Source organism: Trichomycterus rosablanca, chromosome 17 (assembly GCF_030014385.1).
Source record: "Trichomycterus rosablanca isolate fTriRos1 chromosome 17, fTriRos1.hap1, whole genome shotgun sequence".
NCBI classification, from domain to species: Eukaryota; Metazoa; Chordata; class Actinopteri; order Siluriformes; family Trichomycteridae; genus Trichomycterus; species Trichomycterus rosablanca.
The window spans coordinates 6,162,622-6,190,219 of NC_086004.1; the positions used below are offsets into that span (position 1 = coordinate 6,162,622).

The following is a 27,598-nucleotide window of genomic DNA, read 5'->3' on the forward strand; positions in this document are numbered from 1 at the left end:
CATTTAACATGCATGACTGCATCAAAACTAGCATTTAAACACAAAATACATTCATTATTCATTCATACAGTGTATGTAGTGTAAGGTGTCTAATGTCTAGTGTACAGTGCTTGAGGTTGGTCGATACTAAGTACCAGCACTTTTTTTAAGCTGCTGCTACTCTTTTTGCCCTCTTTATGTTGGGTTCTTGGTGATACATAATGACCTATAAACTGAATTGCCCAGGGAGTACTATGTGACTCTCACATGTATGTAGGTAAGTAATGTAAAGTGAGAACGTCTTTTTGAATGATTTGGGTCCTTTCTGTGTGAAGTTTGCATGTTCTCCCCATGTCTGTGTGTTTCCTCAGGGAGGTCTGGTTTCTTCACACAGTCCAAAGACATGCAGTCAACTGGAACTATTTAAAACTGCCATCGGTGTGAATGTGTGTTTCCCTGTGATGGACTGGTGACCTGTTCAGGGTGTTTTCTACATTTCGCCCTGGTAAACTGTGACCCTAAATAGGATTAAAATAAAATAAAATAAAAAATAAATAAAACTATAAAAAAGAATATTGATAAGTTGTTACTACTAATAAAACACGAATAACCCAAAATAGAAATGCAGAGGGAGCCCTCTGCATTTCTATTTATTTATATTTGACAAGGTAAAGTTGAAGACCATGAAATAATGTCCCATTAATAAAACCACTGAAATAACGACACATAACCCCTAATGATTCAGTATTTTTAGGCATGTGTTTTTACATTTTTACCTCTGTAATATCAAAATGATAAAGAAAACTTGTAGAACTGACTGGTGTCCAATCATTCACTCTAATACATTTTATTAACTCATTTAAAGGTATACAGTAATTCAAGCCAGACATTGAAAAAATGTATAATTTTGTTATTAAAAATGGCACATTTATTGCTACATTACTGTTATATACAGGACAGGGTCTTAATAACTACTTATATATATTTATAAAAACAAAGACCAAAATAAAAGACCAAAAATACACCCACGCACACATACACTCGTGCACCAGGAGGCACTCTGGAACCACAACAGCAGTATTTATTGTTCATGTCCCTACAAAAAGAGTTAAACGGTGTTTTGCAATGACAATTTGGAAAGAATTCTCTTATTTTCTGCTTGAGTACAACAGTAGACTCTAAGAACAGCCCAATCAAAACAACCTGTAAAGGTTTTCTTTAAGATGAGTTTTAATGTGAAACCATGAAACTTCCAGAACATAAGAAAATGCAGTCCCTCTGCAAACAATTTGTTCCACCTAAAGCTGTAATGCATATTATTGATTGGCTTTATGGAAAAATGCAGTTCAACGTCTTTCTATAATGTTGGCAACAAGAGCACAGTGAGATAAAAATTATTCATTTAAAGAAATCAGAGAAGCAAATGACTTATTTCTGAGTTAATAAAAAGTAATTAATATCCCCTTTCAAAAGCAGAAATATAGTATGTGCTGACGGCTGGAGAGAAAGACCTACAATCAGGCATTTCTAACGTTTATGAATGGCACGTCAATCCAGCTGGTGGTAAGAAATACTGCTAACAGTCTAGTGTTTGAACAATCCCCAAAATGGAAGAGCTGACTTCCATAATGTGCTTTATAGATACCAGAATATATTCAGGATCAAAAAGTCAAAACAAACAAACAAACAAAATAATGGGACAAGACAAGACCAAAAAGATTATACAAGTGAACAAAGGTAAGTCCAACAATCCTAAGATTTATGGCAAATCACAAAGGGATCTAATTAGAGATGTACAGCTTTATGGAAATTTTGATTCCCTTTTTCCTAAAAATAAAATGTCAGTTAAGAGACTTTATAGTCATATGTTTACTTTAAGCAAGTCAGGACAGATAAAAGACAGGTAAAGATTATTTTTTTCACAAGAAAAATAAATTCAGGCACTGTTAAGGCACCAATCTCAAAATATGACTGCCTTGAGAACAAGAAGGCCACATTGAAAATATTTTAAAAGTCAAATATGCATTTTATCATTAATCGATATGTATTCCAATCTCTCTTGGAAAACAATATTGGTATTTAATGGTGTCCAAAATGGTCACGATCAGCATACCTATTATGAATTTAACACTGTAATATCTTATATACATTAAACCATTCATATGCATCACAAAAAGTATTGTTTCCATCAGAAACTGATAGATATACTGTCAAAAGAAGTAATATCAACTTAACTGGCAGTAATTTAACGTACAGCAAACAAGGAGTATAATCTATATGAGCATACATTCAAAACCAGTTGCATAATGTTCCTAAGTCAAATTGGGCATTTGTGGCTATATAACTGCTATACGACATTCCATGAACATTTCAATATGAAGGGAACTGTAATCACACTGACCTGCTGCGGTAACAGCTTTTCCTAATAAAAGGAAATCATTTGACCAACAGTAACAAATGAAATCAAATTTATGACGGACCTCCAAGAACTCTCATACATTACAATCAGTTCATTTCTTCAGCTCTTTTTCTAATGGGAAAGCTAACTGAAGCATAAACACAACAACATGGAAAGTAAACATAACATGTCCATGTGAAATCTGGTGAGTGGAGTATAACTGCAGAATGGATTTGAACTGAACATTACACAAATGATCCAGGGCCATTCTGAAAATGCACCTACTATATTGTTTGTCTCTGCTTTCAGTTGTACAATATACATTTTACACCTCAAATCATTATTGAAAATTATTTTTTAAATCTACATTGTATATACTAACAAAATATATATCTTTATATATATTCTTACATTTTGCTTACGATGAAATAATATCCCTTTATGCATGAGTGAGATGAACATGAGGTTTCAGTGTTTTGGCAACACTCGATAAGAGTGGGCATCCTTACTGTTTCTGCCTTTAACTCAAACATTCTGCTTGTTGTTGTAAATAAGACAAAACTGCTGGATTTTTTGCTCTCCATGTTTCCTAATTTGATACAGCAGACAGGCCAGGCCAAACATTTCTCATATCTCTGACAACAAACTGAGGAAAAATTTAGATGTCAAGGCCTGCAAGGACAGTAACATCCAGACTGGCAAGCATTTGAGCTTCACTGTGGGTTTATACAAAAGATTAAAAGAACCAAAAAACAAGCAGGAATGCCGAGGCTGAAGAACTGGGAGCTGATTAATTTCTCATCAAATACACCAAATATTTACGAGCGGGGTTATGGACACCTTTCGAGTGAAAGCATCACATGAGCTCACATGAGCCACAGTCTAATGTGAATAGTTTCAAGAGAAGTGGATCGTTCCTGAAACAATTAACTTCACAAAAGTCTGATTAGTTTCCCTGGTCTCTAATGACAAGCCTAAGTCCAGAGAACCTGGGCATGATGGGATACTTTTGTCCCTCAAAAGCACCACAGGTTTTTTGCCCACTTTACATGGGTTTGGTTACACTACACATGTAAGACTGTACCTGTAAGTAGGGAATGCCAAGCTACATAAAACATTACTCATACACAAGCATCTCCCAAACAAATTTGTTCCACACAAGTAAGCATTTTGCTTCAGTGTCTCCTAGAAAATGTAACAATTAGGCACAAATCCTTGATTAGATTTTGACATTTGTTTGACAAGTTTCTCTTCCCACATACACTAAGCAGTGGGGTGAACAGGCGTGGGGATACAACACATCTATCCCTGTGATCCATCATTTATGGAAGCAGAAAAATACAAAAAGGAAATAAAATACATAGAGTTCTTCACATTTACGCTGGTCATCATGGTCAGGAGTGCTGCACAATGGGTTGGGTCAGTTTTGGCAGTACTTTGTGTTTCTGGACATGTGAAGATGCACCTCTTAAAGTTCATTGACGATTTACTTTCCAAGTCAACATGTTTGCGTGTCAACACACTCAGAAAAGGATGGAGATAAAAGGCCACTTCTTCCATGAACCAAGGATCTGCAGAACAAGTCAAATTAGATGTGATTAATAAATGCTTGTTGAATAAGTAAAATACCATCCGATAGCATGTGAAACTAAGCCTATTTAACCAAGCCTTTCAGGACTACCAAGATGGCTATCATTAGAATCTATCAAGGCATCACAGAGAAAGTTACAACTGTAAAACATTTAACATTTTGTTGCAACTGAGTTATCAAGTAAACCAAATAAATCAGCTCAACAAATTATACATAAATACGACATTTTATTTGGGTTTTACGCCACTTTATACACATGATTGTGTCATCTATGGCATGATCCAGGTTATTTCTTGTTTCTACTTGTCCATTTATATTTTTGCATTAAAAATACATTTTAAACACTAAGTTGTAAATGAACCCACCAAAATTGTGCCTTTAATATGCTGACATACCGGTAAGTGCAGTATTTTGTCTGATAAGCACCCAGCACCATTGAGATGTAAATTTATGAGCTTAAACTGTCCACAGTGAGAGGCTAACATGTTAGACTGCAGCAAAACCGGGGCACCCAGTATCTTGGTCAGAAACTCTCACTTGCATTACTCAACGTTTCTATTAAGCAATTATCAATTATACCCGGCAAAAACGTTTTTGTGCTACTGTACCATTCAGCCTGATGCATAATAAGAATACTATTTAAAGAAAGTGTCACCTACTCAAGTGATAGTTTTTTTTATGTCTAGTGCAACACCAGATTTAACAGTGCAGTAAAAATACAAATTAACTTTGAATACCTACCATCATATATGATTACCAGGATTGTGCCCATCACCACCTAGAGCTGGGTGAGCTCCTGGCAGTGACATTTGAGAGTCGCCCACCACACCAGACACCTTCTCTTCTTCCCGACGTTTCAAACATGCAGCCTTAGGATTTAGATTGCGCTCTGAAGGTACAAAAACACATGGGGGTGGGGTCAATTATACAACATATTTAGAAAGTCCTTACAGTAAATAAATCTGAGCTTAATAACAAAGTACAACAGCCCAATCCTCTACTATGAACATAGATGAACAGTAAAAAATTAAACAGCTCGACACTAACCGCGCACTTGCTGCTCCAGATTGAGGATGACGTTGACAGCCTGGTGGAGGATAAGCAGTTTGGTCTGTGGTTTGTCCATGCTCAGGTGCAGCTGACACATGCGTCCCAGCTCCTTAAAGGCCTCGTTGATGTCACGCACTCGCAGGCGCTCTCGTGCATTGTTGGACACACGCCGCTCTTTGTCTCGCTCTAGCTTCACCTCTGCTGGCAAGTCTTCATCATCCTCATCGTCTTTACTACAAGAAAGGAAAATATGTAAAATTTAAAATTTTGCATCATTTTAACCCCATTGAAGTTGCAGCCAATTCAAACCCACAAACGGAGACTTTCCAAAAACAAGTGGCTACCCGTTTTGAGGAGTGAGGGCTAAAAAATGTTTTCTTTGTAAAAACAAGTAGCCAGTCAGCACTAGTTTGTAGGCTGCTGATTATGAATTACTGGCCAAATACATGGTCTTTAGTTTTCTTTATTGGTGTTGTGAACTGTCTGGATTACGGATGTGAAAATGCAAATAACAACCTACTTTGTAATACTTTTTCAGTTATATACATATACAGCAACTTTAAAAATACGGTCAAAAATAACATTTACAAAATTCTTGCATTAAAAAAAACAAAAAAAACAATTAACCTAGTCATGTTTGGTATCTAAGTCTTAAAGAAATCGGGCTAATGTTGCTGATGATCAACCAAGCCAAAAGTTACCAGTTTAGAAACATTTTAAGACAAGGTTCAAATAGAAATTGAAATTGAAACATGACATTGTCTATTGAACCTGAGAATTTTGGTGGGACAGACAGCACAAGATGGTAGTGGTAGCTCAGCGGTTAAAGTATAGGACTAGTAACTGGAAGTCCTGGTCACTCTGGATAAAAGGTGTCTGCTAAATGCTGAAAATGTAAATGTATATACTTACGTGCCACTTTCAAGACTCCTGGCACCGTACACAAATGGTATCAGTATACTATTAGTATTGTACAATTTTGGGATAATATTTACTGTTAAAACTTTCTGGTGGTGGCTGGATTTGTGTTTTTAAAATCTCGCTAAATGATTGGTTAAATCAGATTCATTTTTATCAAACACTTTACAAGAAAATCTAGACAGAGACCTAAGCTTACAAAGCTTAAGAAAAATCCTAAACCCATTTTAAACCAGCATTATAAACCAATATTTAAGCAGAAGGTATACCATTGAGGAAACATTTCATGTCTGATTGTTTACCATGACTTCTAAGTTTAAACATTCAAATTGTTTATAGACAAAAAAAACCAGACTGACTGATCCTGAGGAGTCTCAGCAGTGCATTCTTAAGTGGGAGATAGACTTACTCTTCACCCTGGTCTGAGATACTTGAATGGATCTGGAAGGAGAACGCCTCCTTTCTGAAAACAATGTGAAAGTTGGGGAGGGGAGGAAAAAGACTGAGTGGGAGTATTGTGTCTGGGATAAGCCCAGGCACTAAACAAACGTTTAACAAATGTCTTAATCTTTATCAAAGATAAACAGTTAAGCAGAGAGTTAATACCAATCCTAAATTTTTGATCATACAGGATTTAAAAGACATGTTAAAAGTTATATGCATATTTCTTTAACGAAAAACAAATGAAACATCAGGAGAAAGGGATGCCGTACCTTGTTCTGTTACGAGACACTTTGCTCTCCTTCTTTTCCTCCTCAGACTTATCTGCCACAGAAGAGTTCTCGTCCTCTTCTCTGTCTTCCCTCTTAATGTCTGTACTGTTTGAAGAGTGTGTTGAACCCGCTACACCTCCTGGCAAACCTGCAGTAAAAGACTGGTCAAAAACCTGCAAACCACAACATACATGTCTGTGCACATCTAAAAGTAGTTTAGTTAGATTAGAGTGCTACTGACTGCTGAAACCCTCCGGTGCTCCTGCAGGCTGTGGGGTGCCTGGGGCATGGGACGACTGTAATAGGCTGCTGCTGGGAGGAAGGCAAGCAGGGTCATCATGGTGACTGCCACCCTGAGGAACAGACGTGAAAACAAAACAATTACCAAAGGTTTGTGTACATCAGATTTTTTTCTGCTAAATGAACTAGGACTCTTAACATTGTTATTGTTAATCCGATTATTTTAGTTACAGAATATATCTTGGTATTCTTACTGGCTAAAGGACTTGTCACTTAATGTGTGGGCAGTGGTGGCTCAGTGATTAGGGCAATGGACTATTGATTAAAAGACAGAGGGCTCAAGCTGTCACTGTTGGGCCATTACACAACCCAAACACAATTACAAAAATGTAATTGTACATTTTTATTTATTAATACAAAAACAAGTCAAACAGTTGAGCCTATTAGACTTAAAAAGTTGATTCAGATTCAACATACTTTTGTAAAAGGCTCTAATGCGTTGATTTGTTTGGTGGGGAAGGTCAAAGGGAAGCTGTCTGTCTGTCTGTCTGTCTGTCTGTCTGTCTGTCTGTCTGTCTGTCTGTCTGTCTGTCTGTCTAATTTTAACACCACTTGAACTTGCAATGAAAACAGTAGCAGTGCATGAGTGAACTCACCATAGCAGGGTGCCTGTTGCCCAGAGCCAGTACAGCACCAGCAAAGCCCTGGCCAAGGACTGCCAGCGCTCCATTATGAACAGATGACGAGACTGCTCCCAGCAAGCTGTGAACTTCTGAGTGAGCTCCACTGAGGCTGGACCCCGGACCCTGACCAACTGCATGACTGCGCAGCACATGTATGGCCTCCTCCAGATGATCTTCCATTTTATTTTGCTGTACAACAGGAGAGCAACGCGATTTTAAAAATGGAACAATTTTACTACAATTATTTTACTGTTCACAACTTTTCTCTTGAACTTTGAGAGTTTAGGCTTTTTTGTGGAATGGGTTAATACTCACAAGTGCATGTAATCCACCTTCATAGCTAGGCGAGAGGGCTGTCTGGCTTGCAGGTCTAGGCCACTGAGAAGCACCTGTCAAACAACAAAATTTAATAAGAAGCCACCTAGCTGTTGGGGGTGCACTCGTCAGTGTGCTTTTAGTGTAGGTCCCAAGCCCATAGAAATAAGACAGTTGTGTCAAGAACATTGGATCTGGTCCACTTATCAGGCTTGCCACAGTTTTTACACTCACTGCAGTGATGCCATAATATAAAGGAGAGCAGCCAAAGAAATCAAACTTAAAGTTAAAGTTAAAAAAAAACTTTGAATATACCAGGAATTCATGACAGGAGTGAGAATGTGTGGTAAGTGTGTGAATGAAGCAAAGCAGGAGTATAGAAACTTTGCAGAAAGATATTGATATCTACGGAGGGTCCTTTTAAAAAATACCACTTATAAACAATACAAAATGTTAAGGTACTGGACTAGTAATCAGAAGGTTGCCGGTTCAATCCCCACTACCGCCAAGTTGCCACTGTTGGGCCCCTGAGCAAGGCCCTTAACCCCTTAATTGCTTAAAATTGTGTTGTCATAATTGTAAGTCGCTTTGGATAAAAGCATCTGCTAAAATGCTGAAAATGTAAATGTAAAATGTTTAATTAAAAACCCCCCACAAAACTTACAGTAATGTATCTAATATCTAAAGATGAAGATATAACAGTCCATACACTTTCATTTAAATATATAAACTGTATTTAAATATTTAACTTTAGTTCTAAAACTGTGTATTAGTTCAATCCTTTTGTTATTAAAAGCTCAGCTTAAGTTCTAGCCTGCTTCTCTAGTGGACACTCCTCAGAGTTTAAAGTAGGAAATGCGTTTGGGAAGCCTGCAGTAACTGTCATGGACAGCAGAGGTCACTGCAGAGCTTAGTTATAATTCATTTCAGTACAGCCATGTGCTCCTGTGGAACAGCACTTTTCATGCCCAGTGGTTTGTTTCAGTTGTCTGATAATCAACTGCAAAATGTTTCTGCAGAACTAGATTAAAAAGTGTGCGTGGGTGTGTGTGTGTTACATACCTGTAATGGCCTGGGGGGAGCCGACTGGAGTGGAGGGTGTGGAAGGGAAGTTGTTGCTGTTGTGGTCTGAAGGGTATATCTGCGATAAGTAAACATATGGTGAATGGCGCAAATTGTTTGTATTATGATACCGTGTGCACAGTTGGAAAGTAAGGGTTTGCTTGTGAAATAGCCAACACGGCTTTGTACTCCTGTTAGTTCACTGTTAGTAATTAAGTAACCATGACCAGGCATAGAATATTAAATTAAATAAATCAATATTAAATAAGCCAATTATAATTTTGTGTCTGGTGTTTTAAATGGTGCCTGAGGGGTAAACACTAATGAGTCCCTACTTACCGACGCCAGAGCCTTTCCGATCTCGTCACCTGAGCTGCCTGTGGCTGAACCTCTACTGACTGTTAGGCAAAGAGAGAGAGAGGCTTTATTAGCAACAATTTACTGCAAAATTTACTCTTGACATGAACGTTTTAGTTGTAGAAACCACTTGATTGCAGGATTCTATTTATTTTTTTTAAATAGTAGTGTTAAACCATATTCAAACCCTCAAAATGCATGTTAATTAACTGTATTAAACAATACATGGCTGCTTAATCTTATGCTTTTAGCCTTATGGCCAAAAGTATGTGGACACCTGACCATCACCTTGTTGGATATCCCATTCAAAAGCTGTGTCCATTAATATGGAGTTGGCAGGTCCACAATCAAAATTATCCTTTTGATTATAACCACATCCATAAAACATGGAACAGCACAAATGAATAATGATTACTCTGAAATCTTTGTAAAAGCACAACAAAAAGCAGAAGGGCTATTTTTATGGCAGCCCCAGAATAAAAATCACACAATTATAGTATCATCTACATGCAAAACAGAAAGTGCTAATGTATTTGGAGTCATACCCATAGTGCTGTCTGCTCCATTGATAGAAGATGATGTGTGATTGTAGGCTCCTGAGCTTGAATGAAAGCCGTTGACATCTGCTCCATGAAGAGGGTAGTTCTGTGGCGACAGAGGCAGTGGCTGGCGTTTCTAAAAGGAGGCAACCACATTTATTAGGCATCATTTACAATTAAAGATAGTATATGAAGAATATATCCGTCCTAAATTATAACTACGAGACAGAAACATGCTTGCTGCTTGCTTAAGAAGTTCTTTTGTATAAGCCTCTATCTGTTAAAATCACTTAACTGCCTTAGCTTAAAGAAAATAAATGACTGCTTACAAAACATCTTGTTTTATGTTACATTGTGAGTGCAGAGTAATAAAGTATGAAGGGACTCACCAGCCTATCTTGTGGATTAATAGCAGTGAAGGAGCCAGGTTGGCTGATGTGAGGAGAGTTTCCTAGCATGGCCGAGTAGCTAGATTGGCCCAGAGGCCCAGAAGATGTCCAGGGATCAGAGGAAGGCTGCAAACCCTCTGTCAAACAAACAGTAAGAATGTATATTATTTGAATGGCTGTATTTTAACCATACATTGCGACAGAGCCTGATAAAGAATAACTATGTTGCTACTACAAAAACACCTCCTACTGTCCAACAGATGCGCTGCCATTAGACAACGTGAAGATATCAAGGTCATAGCCATGAATTGAACATGGGGGGGGTCAAATTTACCCAGGGATGGGGGGGATTGAGGCTTCCTGTCATTTTAAAACTATCCTGCCATCAGTAACTGATGGGAGCACTGACCCTTAAGGTAGTGAGTGGAAAAGTCAGTATATTGTGGATGGTGGGGGGCATTATGAGCACATCTAAAAATTAAAGATATCTATTGTAATTACGGCCTTGGCTGTGCATTCTGACATGTGCTGGTCGGCAGCCCTTTTCACCTAGTGAATTTCATGCAACCAGCAGAGGTCGCCAGAATGCACAGGGTGGTTAAGTCAACTTGAACAATGAAATTAAAAATGTGGTGGTGGGGCTCTGAATTCTTTTATAAAAAAAAAAAAAAAAAAAAAAAAAAAAAAAAAAAAATAATATAGTCTCTTTGAATCTGGGGTAAATGTATTGCTTTATTGCATTAAATAAATGCCACAATATATTAAAACACCCAACTAAAAAATCATCTGGAATCTTGGTTTGTTAACATTTTGTAAATGTATATTGTGGCAAAATCTGATGCCTTAATTACCATAACTCTTATTAAACTATGTATTGTACAGTAACCTTTATGTTCATACTTGTACCTTGCATGTAGAAGGAACCAGGGTACACGTGACCTGGTTTTGAGCCTGGATATCCAGCACTGTCCCGGGGATACTCCTCACCCGATGTGGAGGCATACACCTGGCCAAAACAAAAGCATGTAATGAAGCATCAAAATCCATCTGCACTTAAGGGAACAACATCACAGAGACCTAAGCGGTGCCTGCTTAGAATTGTGCCTGCTTCAGCTATTTAGCACTCTAGAGAATCCAAAAAAGTACAATGATGTATTTATTTCCTTTAATAATAGATTTATGGTGCAAATGACGTGCACAAGCGTTTCCACAATGCTCTCTTAGATAATGTGGCAGAAACTGGGAACACAGCATGCTGGGAAAAGTGCCACAGCCATGTCGTGGCACAGTCTGTGCATCCTCTCACTGTCCTAGAAGCCAAATAAAATGTGTGTGTACTAAAAGGGCATGTATGAATGCTTAATTTCAGAATCCAATGCACTATAGATTTAAACAAACCTTTTGTGGTTTATGTGGCAGCCGTTTTGTACTAGAATGTCACTTTTATTGTCTATATAGCAATCAATCAGCAGACTTTCTTTTTTTTATAATTGGTCCACCTGTGCATCAATTTCATTATGTAACTACAGTGAATCATATAAGCACATTCTTAACAAATAAACCAAAATGTCAACTGTTTGGAAACATTCCAAGTATAAATAAGTGCTGTTGTATAATAATGCATGGTGGTAACTCATAGTTTCCTCCCACTTTTCAGTTTAGCATGTTTATAGTTTCACTTTTATATTATTTAAACAGAAAATTTGCTTAATTTGCTTACTGCACTATATCAAACACTACATTAAAACATATACAGTATATGAACATTAGAATAACAGCAGCAGATAACATGAGGCTGATTCCTTTTCAACAGCACTGAGGCATTACACGTCATTAAAACAAACATGAATAGAGCAATGTACCGGGACGTACTACAGGAGAATTTATTTGTATTAGCTAAAGAAAACAAATCTGGATACTACAAAAACAACCTCCAACATAAAGCCAAAAAGCCTTGTTTTTTTGAGACGTTAAAGGTGTTCGAGTAGCCCATTTCCTGACTTCAAGTACATTAAAAAGTATATAAAGAAAAGAAAATGACCCTGACCAGAATAAAGCAGCTGATGAAATGAAAAACAATTGGTTGTTTCCCCTCACTGTTATATTATTCTGACCAATAGCCAACTATTACCAGGAACAATACAATTTAAACCTATTACTGAAATACTTACTAAATTCTAAAATTAGCACACAATGCAGTACAAAAAACGTTCTATTAAAACTCAAGCAAACACAACTACTGTAAATCAAACAATACAAACAGTACATAGTTTGAAGACCAATGGAACAATGTTTCCTAATGGTCTTCTAATGAAAGCAATGAATTAATTTATGAATTAAACTTGATCAAGACAATTAACTCAATTAAGTCTAACCATCAACTTTGTTTGAAACTACATAAAATGTTGGACCAAAAATCTGACTTGAATAAAATAGCAGTGATCCAAAATATCCACGATTTTAACCAACATCAGGTGATTCAACTGAAATCGTGACAGGCCTAGCTTTAAAAATCGGAATAGATCCTAAAATCTGTACTTTCTGCACCTCTGAAACAGCTCACACAGGTATGTGTTATGAAGAAATAATCATTAAATGTTGGAGGAATTGTATAGTAACGGAGTAGTAATAAGATATTAACAAAAATTCAATGTAACGCTTGTGAGTTCCATCCAGCCACATACCAGCACAGTATTTGTTCCTACATGAGACACGTCATCTACTGCTCTAGAGTGTAACGTATAGAAAATTTGGCACGTGAGTAAAAGAGGAAGTTGTCTGAAGCCCAATGAAGGCAATTCACAAATCCAGCAAACTGATATTTCTCTTTTTGCTGTAATTTGATTTAACAGGGAGAAGTGGAAAGGGAATGGAGAGATGCACTTCTAATTACAGAGCCATCTGCCTGCTTCTGGATCCTGTCCAACTCCACAGGCAGCTGGGCTGAAGAGAAGAGGGTGGAGGGACGTGGAAGAGAGAGAGAGAGAGAGAGAGAGCATGAAGGGAGGGAGGGGGGGTTGTTGAGCGAAAAGACAAGGGGAGAGGTCTTGCTGAAGGGAGGGGGTGGAGAAAAATAGACTGGCTGGTCACGTGAAAGCCAAAGAAAAGAGTCTGCAAAGACAAAACGAGACACTGGCCTTGCCCAAAAACCGAAATATTGCTTCTCTTTTAATCTGTGCAAACACGGCAACGCAGATACCTAGCCTGAAGCAAAGTAAATAAACCTTTAGATTTGTATGCCACCTAAAGCAAACAAACGAAAAACTAAGAAAGAGAAAAGAAAAATAAAAGTAAGAAAAACCCTAAACAAACACTAAAAGTCTGAGGGATTTGAAACTTCTCATGCCGCACGAGCACTGCACACACGGTCTTAGAGAGCTAAGTGCAGGCCTTAGGGTATTAGGAAGGGTGTTGGGCAACAGGAAGTTACCTAGCAGACTCCAGAGAGCAGACTTCTGAAAAAAGGGGGGAGAAAAAACTTAGAATCATCAGCAGCTATTAATCTGAACTGAGACAGGTTAGTGAGACAAAGAGGGAGACGAAAAGGAAGAAAGAGAAATAAATGGGGCACAGAAGAGGGACTTACTACTGGTACCTAAACGAAGAGGGAAGGACATTGTTGAGTGGTCAGGCGTAGGTCGGGCTAGTGTTTAGTGGGGGAGGGGTGTCTGGAGGGCACGTGGTGAGCTCATTTGGCGTCCAAGACTAAACAATTACTCACTGAATAAGTCGCGAGCCCAGGACCTCTTTAAAAAAAAAACCCAAACCTTATTAAATTATGGTCTTTTTAACAAACACTGCGTCGAGAGAAGGTCAAGCCAAGTTGCATTTATATAAACTGCCTCAGCTCCTAAAGCTTCCTGTTTCTGCAATGTCTTAAACAGTATGTAAAAACAATGCATACGCTTACAAAGAACCCAAATGTACCAAAAATATCTGCATACATTTATTTTTAATTGTGTAAAATATTTCGTCATGTGTGTACTATAAGATCACCACTGAGGTCTTATTGGACGGACAGCACATAAAACTACAGTGTACACCAGACCAACATCTGAAGCTTAATAACAGTAGAATAGTGTAACATGACTCAAAACACATAAAATATGTGAATGTGAGTTTAGACCTTAACCCTATTTAGATACTGTGGTACGACCTAAAAACGGCAAGACCTAAAATTGATCAAATCTGATCAGCAACCATTCCTTTTTTTTTTTACATACAAGCATTTAAATACCTTTTCTAGCCAGAATACTTGATGGATAATTGATCAGTGTCTTAAAGACAGCAGAGATACTATTGTGTGTTATGAATTTATGCAGAATGTATTTGACTTTGGCAAGGTATGTATGTGTAATTAATGCAGAAATCCAGGTCCTTCCAAGGGGTTCCCTTAAAAACCCTTAAAGCAATTAACAACCTTTCCAGTTACAGAAAATCACTATTGCTCTGATTCTTATATGACTTAAGTCTGGAAGTTTAGCTTCAACATTCCCAGAAATAGCCGAGGTATGTGTAATAGTGCTCAGCTGCACAGACCACCTACTTGATTAAAACTGCACAAACACAAGCAAACTGCAGTCACAATATACCACATTGTACCTGAGTCTTTGATACAGTGCAAGTGTGTGACCCTTGTCACTAACCTACTAATGCTAAACTAGCTTAGAAAGAAAGCTGGAGAAATTGGAGGCTAGCTGCACTTACAGAAGATGGCAGTCCTGGAGGCTTTCGAATCTTTTTTGGCTGGGTGTCTGGAAGAGAAAAGGGTCACAAGGTTGTAAAGCACAAGTCCTACACAGTTGCATATTAAAGTTCATAGTATTTCTTAAGTGATTTTGCTCCTACCAATATTTCCGTCTGGTGGCCGTCTCCGGGGGTTGTTTGGGAAGGAGTAAAACTGAGAGCCAGATTTGTGGCCCGAGGGAGACATGGCATCAGCATTGGCCATTATGATATCTGAAGGCAGGAAGCCCTGCTGTACAGAATAGAGCACAACTAAATAAAATGTACTGAACAAAAACATATAAAAACATTTAAATCTTTAAGTGCCAGGCTATGTCTTTACTGACAGTGCTAGTTCAGCATACCTGGGATCCAAATGAAGAATAAGGTCCCCTTTCATTCTTTCCTGTAGGTAGAAAAACAGTAATGCAATTAAAGTACTTTAGTGAAACTTTACCCGCAAAAAGCAAAATTAAAGCATCCTGCAGTGGTCTAATAATGAAATCAGTTAAGAAACCTTTTTTATTTAATAAGAGAGTAACTCAAAGGTTATGAGTCAGCCCTTCCCCCAAAAGTGGGAACTTCTCTGGTACAAAGAGCCACTGTTGGTTGAAGCCCAGAGGAGAATTTCTGCCCCAGCAGCCTTAGTATCACCAGAACACACATGAATACACACAAAGACATCCAAAAACAGGAAGGAAAACTCACCACCAATCCCTGAGCTGAGGAATGGGGAAGATAACGAATCATGCTCGTTGTAGTGCGAGCCTTCACCATAACTCTGAAGAAATCAAAAACAAATATGAATTTAAATGTTGCAATTTCATTTACATTCATTCTTCTTCTGTTAATGAAGCATTTCTTTCTCAGTATTCGTTCATGATTAAAAGAAGGGCTAACCTGCTCCCCGGCTGCCCATGGACTGGAATCACTGCGCTCATCCAAACCTGCAAGGCACAGGATGCCAGTAAAGTTAGTAACAGACGGCAAATAAAAGTTTAAAAGACTGAATGAAAAAAGAAATCCCAGTTCCATCTGTATTTATTCACATGGGCTTTATTAACATTTATTTTATAGCTCTCTGATTACAGGAGATGCCGCATCAAAAGGCCACAACAATAGATCTTATCCGATGGCGTCACATGTAATTTAGTGAGGATTAATCTCAAAATCCAAGATTATAAAGAGACTGTGTGTTCATTAAAAGTGCTTTAAAATAAAGACATTATTTAAAAAAAACAAAGCAAAGAATCATTGTAGTAGCATCAACATAAGCTTAGCAGTGAACTTTAAAGAGGCGAACAGGATGACATTTCAGTAAATGACAGACACCTATGCAATAAAGTAACCTGCATCACGTATAGGAAGTCAATCTGGACAACATTCAAAGCCACTATAAAAGAACTCATGAACATATACAGTGCATAATTTACTTCCAAACCTCTCTTTTCTCTCCCTGTTTTCTGCCTTAATGCTCAATAAGCTCTCAGGAGACACACGGCTTAATTGCATGCTGATTTGCATAATTGTGCATATTAATGCAGTCGCTTTATGAATATTCATATTCCCCTTTTGAGGGGAAGAGGGGGTCTCGGCAATTGCAGCGGCTGAAGGCTGAGCATGAGTGATGAAGCTAACAAAGCAGTGCAAATAGCGACATCCATGCTGACAGCCATGATCTATGAAGCCTACGCAGGCGGCATGGCAAATGAAGTGGGCACCAAGCGGCTTTGTGAAAGAATCCGCCATTAAAAAATATTTTAGGTGGAAACGTGAGAAGTCATTCAGGGGGAGTATAAGATGACAGGAATGTTACAAGTAGCTTTACAGGAAGCTGATTTTAGCTTTCACTGACATTCGTGGCAGATCTATGACATATTTCTGCACCTACAATGAGGCTAAAAACAACTTTTGTTGGGATTGACAGCAAGTGATGAGTACTTATGCTTACTTCGTAGTAATGAGTAGCCGATCATACACATTGCACTAAGAAGTAAACTTACACCAACAGTTGGGCTTAAAAGCAAGTCATCAAAAGAACCTGCTCCACTTTTTGTATCATCTTAAATCATTTCAACAGCACACAACTTAAAACAAGTGCTGCTGTACCATGCACTGCACAATCAATAATTTTTTGGTCAGCCACTAACCAATTTTTTCATGGTGACAGAAACCCTCATCAAATAACTGCACAGCCCGTTAAGTCAATAAATATTAATTCACAGTCATGAGACAAATTGAGTTTGGAGCCACAGGAAGACGAAAAAGCCCCTTTAAAACATACTGCATGAGCAATACAGCCACTCTGGTGAGGCACTATGTTTAAAAGCAAATACTACTATTTAAATAGTAATGTGACCATTAGAGGAGAATCAGTGAACATACTATTCAGTAAATATTAGAAAGTCAGTATTTGTATAGCAGCAGTGCCTTTCCTTTGTTTATGAGCTAGATCTATTTGGGGTATCATAAATCTCAAAACATAAAAAGCAAAACAATGGTTGCCGAAAAATTGATTTCATTTCACCACAAGACCTATGCTTTTTATCAGGTTGTGTCCTCTGTTAAGGACTTCCAGCATTGTATTATTCTCTGAATCCACCAAAACACAAATTAAAAGTTTACGCATGTGTGCATCAAGTTGGCAAGGTGTAAGCAAGAGGGAAATGGTCCTGTCCTATTTAACGCCAGCCACTATGGGTGACGAGATCGACAGCTGTGGAGGTGACCAAGTGAGAGGTTGGTGAAGAGCCGTTGATGGGAGTGTTCCTTTCTACACAGGTATCCAGCAAAACACTACACTACAAAAGTGAGTTGTGGGGGTGGAGTGGAAAAAGAAGTTTAATGCAATTAACACCGTTCTGAGCACTTTTCCTTTAAAAAACAGATGTGGGTGCAAAAAAGGCTTTGTTTGATCAAATTGCTCTTTATTATCATCCCTGACACAACTGTCAACATTTTTAAGGTCACATGAAGTCAGGGCTTGTAAATGACCATATAAAATGGATGATCTACAATCCAGACTCGTGCTTCTTCTAGAGCCCAGGGATGGAAACAAAACTGATCAAAGAACAGCAATCAGGCTAGAACCAGTTGTAAAAATTACTGCTGGTCATACAGGGTCATTTTGACATGCCTGGACATAATCACAAGGCTGTCACTTTGGCATTAGTAGACAAACTGAACAAACAGACTAAAATGCTGATAAAGGTTGTTATAAACTGAGAATGACACTGATCTCTCTCAGTGTGTACTTTGCTATCTTAGTGTTGACCTCCTGAGGAGCTTCCAAGATGGCAGGGGGCAAAGAGGAAGCTTTGTTTCATTGCAAAGCCATTTCCTGCAAGTTGGTGGGGGAGAAAGTGTTCTGTTGTTCAGGGGGAGGAGTGTTTTGTGCTGTGGGGAGGGGGAATCATTTAGAGACCATAAGTCCTTCGTTTAACCCTTTGTTCTCAGATTGCTTCATTGAGTGAGTTGTTTGGTGTGTCGATGGGGAGAAAAGCACACAGACCTGAGAAAGTCTGACAAAATACAAAGACACATCAGGCTTTTAACACTTGCAGAATCACATGATATGGCGTGAGAAACGAAAGAAAGCTAAAAGTCAAAAGTAAAGGTAGTAAACTTGCAAAACAAGCACTTAAAAAAGTTAAAGCACTTAATAACTTTTACCCCGATTTTGCTGGTACAACAGGCCAAATGTATTAATTACAATAAAGATTTGTTGCAACTAAGATGATATGGTATATTCTTTTAATAGGGAGGAATTTGTGGATTTTGTTTTTATTATTATTTAATTTAGTACATAATATGGGCCATACATCACCTCATATTTCCATTTCAAAGAAACACATTTATGGATGACTGCTAAACAGTTCCTAAACACTGAATTAAAAGTAAAGTATAATCAGGATTTATGTAAATTTCAGTTATAAAAAATTTTAAAATTGGGTAATCTTACCTCTAAAAATATTGTGTGAAATAAGTTAACTTACCTTTTTTTAATTTTGGAGCCGACTGTTTGCCCCCACCAAACCAAAAAAAAGACCCAAACCTCCAACTTAACCCTTGGTATTAAAAATAATTTTTCTGTGAAAACACTGCAATATGACCAGGTTGTTTTATATACAAATTCACTAATTCTCTATCTGGACAGTTTTATTGGTATTGTTAGTGTGTTTAGCCTTTGGATTTGCTCTCGTTTTCCTTTAATGTTTTTACATTGTGTTTCACATGCTTTGCTAGTGTGTAATAAGTTCCTGTCTTAGCAATACTGCATAAAGGATACTGTTCATTGTAAACATTGCTTCGAGTACTGAGATAAAACATTGTTTATGACTGCTAGATTGTATGTATGGAAAATGTATAGAAAAAATTTACCTGAGCCTCCAAACTGACTGCTGGCAAGTGTGATTGGCCTAGTCTTTCCATTGGCCACAGGAGGTGCAAACATCTACAGCAAGAAACAAAGAACAAAAAGATAAGCACATGGAATAAATGTTACTCTATTGCAAGAAGATTTGACTTAATTTAGCCTTTTCTGTCAGAGCAATTCAAAGTGGGGAAAAAAGGTATTTTTGTTCAAAAAAACTGCTGGTCACTGTTTTTTTCCTTGTTAAACCATTCAGCTCTAGTGAACGTTGTGCTTGAAAACACCAGATTATCAACGGTTTATGACATACTTAAAACAGCCTGTCTGATACAAACAAACATTTATAAATGACCCACAATTATAAGCTATATACACAATGTCGTATATATAGAGAGGGTCTGCCTTATTAACTAGGTGGTCAAAGAACAGGTCAAAAGTGACTTCTTAGCTTCTTAACTTTCAGTTCAAGTCAGTCATCAAAACTATGAGTCATTAAAATTGAGCATGCAACAACAGATAATAAAGCATTTAAATGCATTAACAAACTGTTTTTTAAATAAATATATTGGAATGTTTTATCACCTATTGTGTCTTTAAACATTTTAAGCAACAACCCTGGTTTGTGGAAAACTAGAAACACTGTAAAAATAGTTAAATTCATAAAAAAAAAAAAAGGATGTCTAAAAAACAAAAAACAGGCAGATGGCTTATTATGCACAAATCAATTTCACAGTGGAAAAAAATAAGATTAAAGTCAGAAGTTACAAGTATAAAGAAAAGTGATATTCTTTGTTGGTACACTAAGAATAAATACTTATTCAGGGCTGCATGTCATTGGACTAACACTAAATAAACACTGGGGTATTGATTTCAAGTCTTTAACTCACTTAAACCAATGAGTTTAATGTCATTGTACATCACTGACTAAAAGAAAGGCGATGACATAAGGATAAAAGAATAGAAAATTGATAGCTCGCTTGCTGGGATACAAAGAGACCCGAGTGGAGATTGACATAAACTAATGTCTCTGCCTTTGTTATAAACATATACATGGACTCTTGAACAACTCTGGAACATATACATCCATGGGGAAGAGTCAGTGGCGGCCATGAAAAAAGTGACTTAATACACTTTTTGCTCCCAATACAGAACAACTGAATCAGTCGAAAGCACAAAAAACATCAGCAATTTTCAGTGAAAACAAGACTTGAAGATTGACAATACACAATTTTTTTTTAAATTTTTTATCTTATTTTTTAGAGTGTAAATAATGTTTGTGATTTTACTACTACTGTCTTTTCTCTACTGCTGCTACTCTATTGGAGAGATGCCATTCGAAATTTTATTGTACCTGTGTATAGTGACAATAAAGATTCTATTCTAAAAAGTAAAAGGCAATAAGGTTGTCTTCTTATTTTTTTAAAAATGTAATTACACTAGTCGAATGTTCTCTCAGCAATGAAGTTAGTTTGCAAACGTAACCCCAATTTTGAATTTCTATTAAATTTTCCCAACTGTGCACATGCAAAAATCATCCATTTTTAACATTTAAAGATGATTAACATTGTCACATCAAATTCTGATCCTAGAAGTAATAACCGTGTCTTTTGCATCGAGAAAAGAATATAGACTAAATCTTTGTCATAATATCTCTTACCGTAACTATTTAAATTTAACTTCAGCCAAGTTTGAAAATACAAACCTGGCAACATTAAAACATTATGCTCTTATTGGTGACGAACAATATAATGCCAGACTGAAGTCTAGCAAAAAATTTTACATGCAAGGCACCAATAAAAGTGTGTGATAAATAAATGTTGTTGCTCATGTGCTTATAAACCACTTAGTACACGAGGGTGTGATTTTAAATGCTGTTTATTTAAATTTTGTGATAATACAGGGTGAGTCAAAATTATGTTAACACTAATGGAACTATTCCCTGCGAAATGTGTGTCAGGGCTTTAAATGGTACTGTTGTTCACTGGTTTTTGTGTGTTGAACATGATGGCTAACCGGTTGAGTCCTGTAAATCATCTTACACATATGAAGTATGTTTTGTGAATAAATGGTTTCCGCCATTCAGGTGTTAACATCATTTTGACTCACCCGATATTTAAGTAATCAGCTTCAGCACATGGTGGTACTGAAACTTGTAATAAACCTCATGTTTGCCACAGCGAACATATTTAAATATATAGGTTAGCAGAGTATAACTGGTAATGATAATCCATTTAATAATATTAATTAATTAAAGTAACTAAAGTTATATTGTATAATAACAAAATATTGGCACATTACTGATTGTTACATGCTTGGCATATCAGTGTCTAAACAAAAAATGAAGTACAAGGAAAATGTTAAAAATAAGAGAAAACATTTGTACACAACTGTAATTGTAAACTGAAACAAATTCTTAAAAATGACAAATGACTACTTGATCGTGAGGCCCATCGTGAGTGTAACAGACATTCCACACTGCATTCACCAAGGTCAGTTTCCTGTCCTAAATTCCTGTCATGATGGGAAAATGTCTTACATAGCTAAGGGCAAACGTTTGGGTTAAATTTACTGACTTTGAACAGTAAAAAACAACATAAACAATTACTGAAAAACAAGACGAGAATCATTGTAAAGTAATGGTGAGTCAATCATGGTTCTCTCTCATACCCACAACATGCGTATCACATTTTCAGATCTTTTGATCACAAACGTTGGTCATATTTACATGCTGATGTACACAAATGATCATGTGCTCAAAGACTCGTAATGAACCTCTCTAGTGCCCCTCAACCAAACTACACTTACTCTGCCTCAGCCCCCAACCCCCTCTGCCACGGCCCACATTCAAGCCCCACCCCCATCCGTCAGACACACATTCACTCTTACCGCACTAAAATCCAGGAGGTCGCTGAGTTCCTTATCTGTCTCTACCGCCATTCTGTGGTCCTGCTGCTCGTTTATGACCTGCTGTCTTTAAAGAGCCCTGCAAGAGACAGTCACTAATATGAATTAAATCTAGAAAATGTTTCATTCTGCATATAGCACTGCCAAGCACAGTATAAATCAAGAACAATAAATGTGTACAACTGACTTCACTTTATGTGCACAACAAAAGTCAAGATGTCTAATCAGATAATTCTCCTTTTCACCCAGTTCCAAACCCAACTTCAGGAGAATACTTTTACACTAAGGACACAACTCTAAGCTTAACCTACGGTCAGAAAAAGTGTTTAGTGATCTCTTTAAAGAGCTTTCCACATTTTGATATTTCCATAGAAGAGAGAAGTCTTTAGTTGCTCCTGATTAATCTAATGCATGAACTAACTGTTCTCTGTGCAGAAATTAAACCCTGGTTTAATACACCAATGGTTTTATATTAAAGCAATGAAATGGGCCAGTTTACAACCTAGCACTTATATTACACAGCATGGCAAAAATCCAAGAGGAAAAAAATTCTTCTTAACAGTGAAGGACAAGTAAACATTAGGGTCTGATATGAACAATCAGCATATACAGCAAATTCTCCTCTCATCTCCAGCCAAGACAATCCTGGAAAAATAAATCTTTCACTTTATAATGACAACGAGCACTTGATCTGCTTCAAAACAAGAACTGTATACTATTTTAAGTGTCAAGGCTACATGGTCTGTGTAGAAGCTATTTAATTTTTCTGTTTACTGACATACTTTAAAAACTGACTTTGACATTTTTACATGGTTTGTTAATCTATGTTGTAGTATTCAGCTGTATTTACATCAACTGTTGATTTACTAGAAAAACAGAGTTTGGCTGTGTCCAAAATTACACACTGTGTACTAATTAGTGTGTAAACAAATAACCAAAATACATATATCATAAATAAAATAAAAATGAGCTAAAGCAATACAGAAAAAATATATGTAATATGGCCACAATTCCCAACCATAAATATTTTCCCACTCTGCCTTGTTGGCAGGCCAACTTCTTTTTCTTTTACTATCCTCAATATTAGTTTGCAACCTGTTGTGGCATAAACCCACACTAAAAACGTAAAAAGTTAGCACAGTACACAGTTTGGAGAATAGTAACATATTACGTGGTACTGTACTGTGTTTTTTTTTTCATGTAGACATGCGAGGGGGGAAAAAACATTCACAAAAATCTGAATGGAAAGCAGGGATCAGGGCAAACAAACCAATTACAAACCTTCAGGAATGTTTGAAAACTGACTTTTTTTTAAATAAGTAAAAAAAATTGGGCTATTTAAAGACATTACCATAACTTTGAGAATTGTCTAGTCCTGTCATATGCAAGCAAGTTATGTAAAACAGCAAAGGCATGATGCTGATGAGCATCAAAATACTTTCTGTCCTTTGAACACAGGGATGATCTTTGTTGCAGTCAACATCACATATTGCCCTGATACAATCATCAGCTTAAAACTGTCAAAAAAAAAAAACACAATTCCCTACTGCGTTTTAAGAGAAAAAAGTGTTTTCCACCTTTACTGTCTAGTTTTCATAGCATGCAATAGTGTGACGTACTGTACTGACATATCTCAGGCAACCCGACACCGGGTACCATTTTGGTATAGCCCATCTAGCAAGCTTGTCACATTTAAATGTACAGTTTATTACACAACAACCTAGTCTAATTCAACAACAAAGCTCCAAGCTTTTTTCCAAACCGCACGCTATGCACTAAACGTGAGGAACTACAGAAACACCATGTGAGAGTACAGTAGTATTTGGGACACATATACTATTAAAGATGCAGAACATAAGACAGAAATAGTATGACAACGACTAAGGCTGTTGGTTTACACAGAAAGAGCAGATTACACCTAAAATAACCCTTAAAGTCTGGGGGTTTTGAAAATTTACCACTTTGTGTAGAGGCACACAAAAATACACATTTGTGTCTGTCTCATGAAGTCTGTCGTGGTGCACAATTCTAAACCACAGTTAGACATTTTCTCAACCTGTGGCTCACAGAACACTTCAGGCTCATCACACATGAAAGAGCTGCCTACGCTGATGTACCAGGGCATAAATTAACATATTTGTGCAGCAAACAAGACCACACAACTATCCTATTTATCATTAAAGTATGCAGCCTGTTGTCCATTTTTAAGCCATACATGACCAAATAATGTGACGTCACATCAAGGTGCAAATTTTTCTGTGCAGACAGCATAAGCCGGTTTGTTTACATCAGACTGCATGGTTTAAGCATGGAAATGTTTTTTAATATTTATTTTAGAATTTTACATTATTATTGACTTAAATGCCATGAAAAAAGTCTTAAAAGATAACATAAAAAGGGATTTTACAGCTACTTTACTTTGTTGCTAACATTTAAATGTACGCCTGCAGTATTTAATCATTTATCATGATTAATGTTACGATGGCAAAACACTTTTGGTCTTTTAAAATGCGTGTTGGATAACTAACATAAATATATGAGGTCTAGACAGGGTGTGACGTCACTCTTAGGTATATACAGAAGTCAAATGTTTGTTCAAGTCTAAAATTCCAGCAAAACAGCAGCAACACCACCATGGTCTACAATGTAGACTCTACATTAACTCAACTCGCACGCAGCCTTTAAAATAATGCTCAAAAACAAATAAAAGAATCAAACTTTTGCTGACCCAGATGAAGAAAAAATAATAACACAAATAAAAGAAGTATTGGAAGTATCAGTATTTCCAAAGTTTCCCCACTTCCTGAGTAGACAGGGCGACCTTCCAGGACTGGAACAATGTAAATATTTAGATCAGGCCGTAAACTCATTCTACTTCTACAAGCTACCATTTCCAATAAGAAACCACTAACGTTTTTGCCCAGTATCCTGGACTGCTCGGGACATCTTGGACATTGCGAAATGACCAACATCTCCACATTAAAGCCCTTCTTCAGATGGTATTTATAAACAAGCACTGAGTGTGTGGCCTGGAGCCCGGGTCAGTGTATTTGTTTTAATAAATGTGTATAAATAATGGCGTTAAACTTTTGCCTGGAAAATGACTTTGATGGAGTAGATGGGCTGGCTGTGTGTCTATAGTGGGGGTGGGGAACATGAGGAATTTCCTGCCAAACGTGAGAGCAATTTAGCCACTGCTCTTTGTAAAGAGTTGGGAACACAAACTCAGCTCTAAATGCCGAGGGTTAATGGAACTTACAGAAACTGGGAATGCTGGAAATTGTCACCAATTTTGCAGCTACAGTTTAGTTGAACATGTCGAGTCAGAGGCAAATTCACCCACAAATTCACCCACACAAAGTTTCACCACTTTTATGCTTATAACCATACTGCAACTCAAAACATACTCAGTAATTTGTAAACTTTCTAATTAGTTGGATATTAATTAATAATCAAGGGTGACCTCAATACACAAGATAACCTGACTAGAGTGGGATAATCTGTCCCTTAATCCTACCCCCTCTATTGATGTTGCTTAAATGGTGGAAAATGTAGCCTATCTATTGTATGCCATTAGCCAGGATTACGTAGCAGGAGTCCAAGAACCGACTCTTTGGGATGAATTTAAAGTCCTCATATTTAGTTAACAAGCAAACCTAACAGAAATTTATAAACGTTTGAGAACAGCATATTTCTATATGTAAACAAAAGTTTAACTGTTCAACTTTAAACCAATGTATTCGCAGTTCTTGCGTTAACTCAGGCTCCAACATTACTATGTGGAAACAACTGTGCATTTTAGGAGTCGACTCTCGTTATAATAACTCAATTCGGAGAATCGAGTCTTTAGTATAGACTCTCGACCCCTTTGAAGTGTGCACATGCAAACAAAACAGACGAGAGCGAAAATACATACAACAAACTAAAACGAATAACAGACAAAATCACATATGTATTAGATGTTAATAAAACAAAGTTAAAGTTGTTTTACTGTCCGTGCGTAAACGTGAACCGAGTCATCGTGTAGAAACAGCTATGAAGCTTTAGAGTCGACTCTCAATCCACAGTAAATTAAAACGAAGGAAGGATCACTTTTAAGACCTGTTTTTCTTTAATCACAATTTAAAAACATTAGGTGTTGAACAAGGTGGCTGTTCTGTGTATATGGGCACTTGTCAAACACGATAACAAAGTTTTAAAAAATATATACATCCATAAATGACTAAAGTGTCTATCAAGTTTAGATAAATGTAATTAGAATGTACTGAAAATGATGTATATAATACGAGACATAACACACACAACTGTAGCACATCTTTACAGAATTTTACGTCCCAAATTAGGTCCACAACTAATAAGTTTAATAAGCAACAATAAGTGACTTTGTTTGTGCATGACAATGCAATGAGTGTACAAGTGGTTGTTATGGAACATGTACTGTATTTAATATAATGCATACAAAAAAAAAAAAGAGACTTACCTCTGCTTTTTAGATGTTCCACATCCAGGGGTTATAAAGAAAGCCTGAGTCTGTTAGGCAGAAAAAAAAACTAACTTGGGTAGAATTTGAAGCTCGGCGCATGAAAAGCGTTGTTCACCACAAAACGTCTCCTACTCTCGCTTTAAACATCCTCTCATACACAATCCACGCCGTAAAAACAAAGTATCCAAACAGCAGCTCGCCGTCAGCCACACGACTTCCTTTTTGTTCCTACAATTGAGATGGATTCATTCTTTCAGTAGACATCTTAAACCACCTCCATCCACATTGTCAGCCCCAACAACGTATTCCTCCGCATGGAAAAGAGGGGCCTTAGCGCCAGAGGTGTCCTGTTTCAAAATGAATTTCGAAAATGTACGTGTCGCGTCTTTCTAAAAAAACTAAATAAATATAACCCTTAGGACGAGGGTTGGAATGCGTATCACAACGACGATACTTCGCACCTAGTGTAAAACACTTAACTTACGCTTTCGAACTATATTTCGGCGGATTAGGACTATAGAATAATAAAGCGTCATACTACACTAGCAGCACGCGATCAAGAGATAAACCCGCACCCCGTTAGCCAATAAAATCCCAAAGCAAACTGATTGACGTCTCAAACAACCAATTGTAAGCTGATATAAAACAAGCCCTTCCCACTTTCGTGACGACCGCGCTGTACTAGTTTAGTGAGGCTGTGTAAAGGGGCTTGGCTTGGGTCCCAATTGACTCCCTCCTTCCTAGACCCTACAGACTTCGTATCGCATCCCGGGCGTTTTTCATTTACCGCTTTGCAGTTTTAGACACTAGTTTAGCGTCCTAGTTTAGCATCTTACAATTCTAAAACTAGACTGAATCTCGTGTTGAATACTTTTAAAAG

The 27,598-nt window shown here is 37.3% G+C and overlaps 1 protein-coding gene across 3 annotated transcripts; it reads right to left on the bottom strand.

Moving 5' to 3' along the window:
- Positions 1 to 797: 797 nt before the first annotated feature.
- On the bottom strand, positions 798 to 27,245 carry tcf3b (transcription factor 3b). 3 transcript variants are annotated; one of them, XM_063012372.1, is made up of 21 exons: positions 26,716 to 27,245; positions 22,218 to 22,314; positions 19,340 to 19,412; positions 15,860 to 15,906; positions 15,668 to 15,740; positions 15,325 to 15,365; positions 15,083 to 15,209; positions 14,942 to 14,988; positions 11,141 to 11,240; positions 10,235 to 10,371; positions 9,852 to 9,981; positions 9,289 to 9,347; positions 8,950 to 9,028; positions 7,888 to 7,961; positions 7,546 to 7,761; positions 6,891 to 7,002; positions 6,650 to 6,797; positions 6,346 to 6,399; positions 5,016 to 5,251; positions 4,710 to 4,857; positions 798 to 3,948 (listed from the first exon to the last, which is right to left on the bottom strand). In XM_063012372.1, exons 2-20 carry the CDS (start codon positions 22,266 to 22,268, stop codon positions 4,712 to 4,714), a joined length of 1,950 nt encoding a protein of 649 aa, XP_062868442.1. In that variant the 5' UTR covers positions 22,269 to 22,314; positions 26,716 to 27,245; the 3' UTR covers positions 798 to 3,948; positions 4,710 to 4,711. The 3 variants fall into 3 exon arrangements, with proteins under 3 accessions (XP_062868442.1, XP_062868441.1, XP_062868443.1); XM_063012371.1 differs by having other exon boundaries at positions 15,083 to 15,212; XM_063012373.1 differs by lacking the exon at positions 22,218 to 22,314 and having other exon boundaries at positions 15,083 to 15,212.
- Positions 27,246 to 27,598: the final 353 nt, after the last annotated feature.

Excerpts from the sequence above, each read along its gene's own strand:
- tcf3b (XM_063012371.1), bottom strand. The coding sequence starts at position 22,268 with ATGGCGGTAGAGACAGATAAGGAACTCAGCGACCTCCTGGATTTTAGT. Across the intron at positions 10,372-11,140 it reads TGGTTCCTTCTACATGCAAG|AGGGTTTGCAGCCTTCCTCT; the intron begins GTACAAGTATGA and ends TTTGTTTGACAG. Across the intron at positions 4,858-5,015 it reads TCTGGAGCAGCAAGTGCGCG|AGCGCAATCTAAATCCTAAG; the intron begins GTTAGTGTCGAG and ends TTGTACCTTCAG.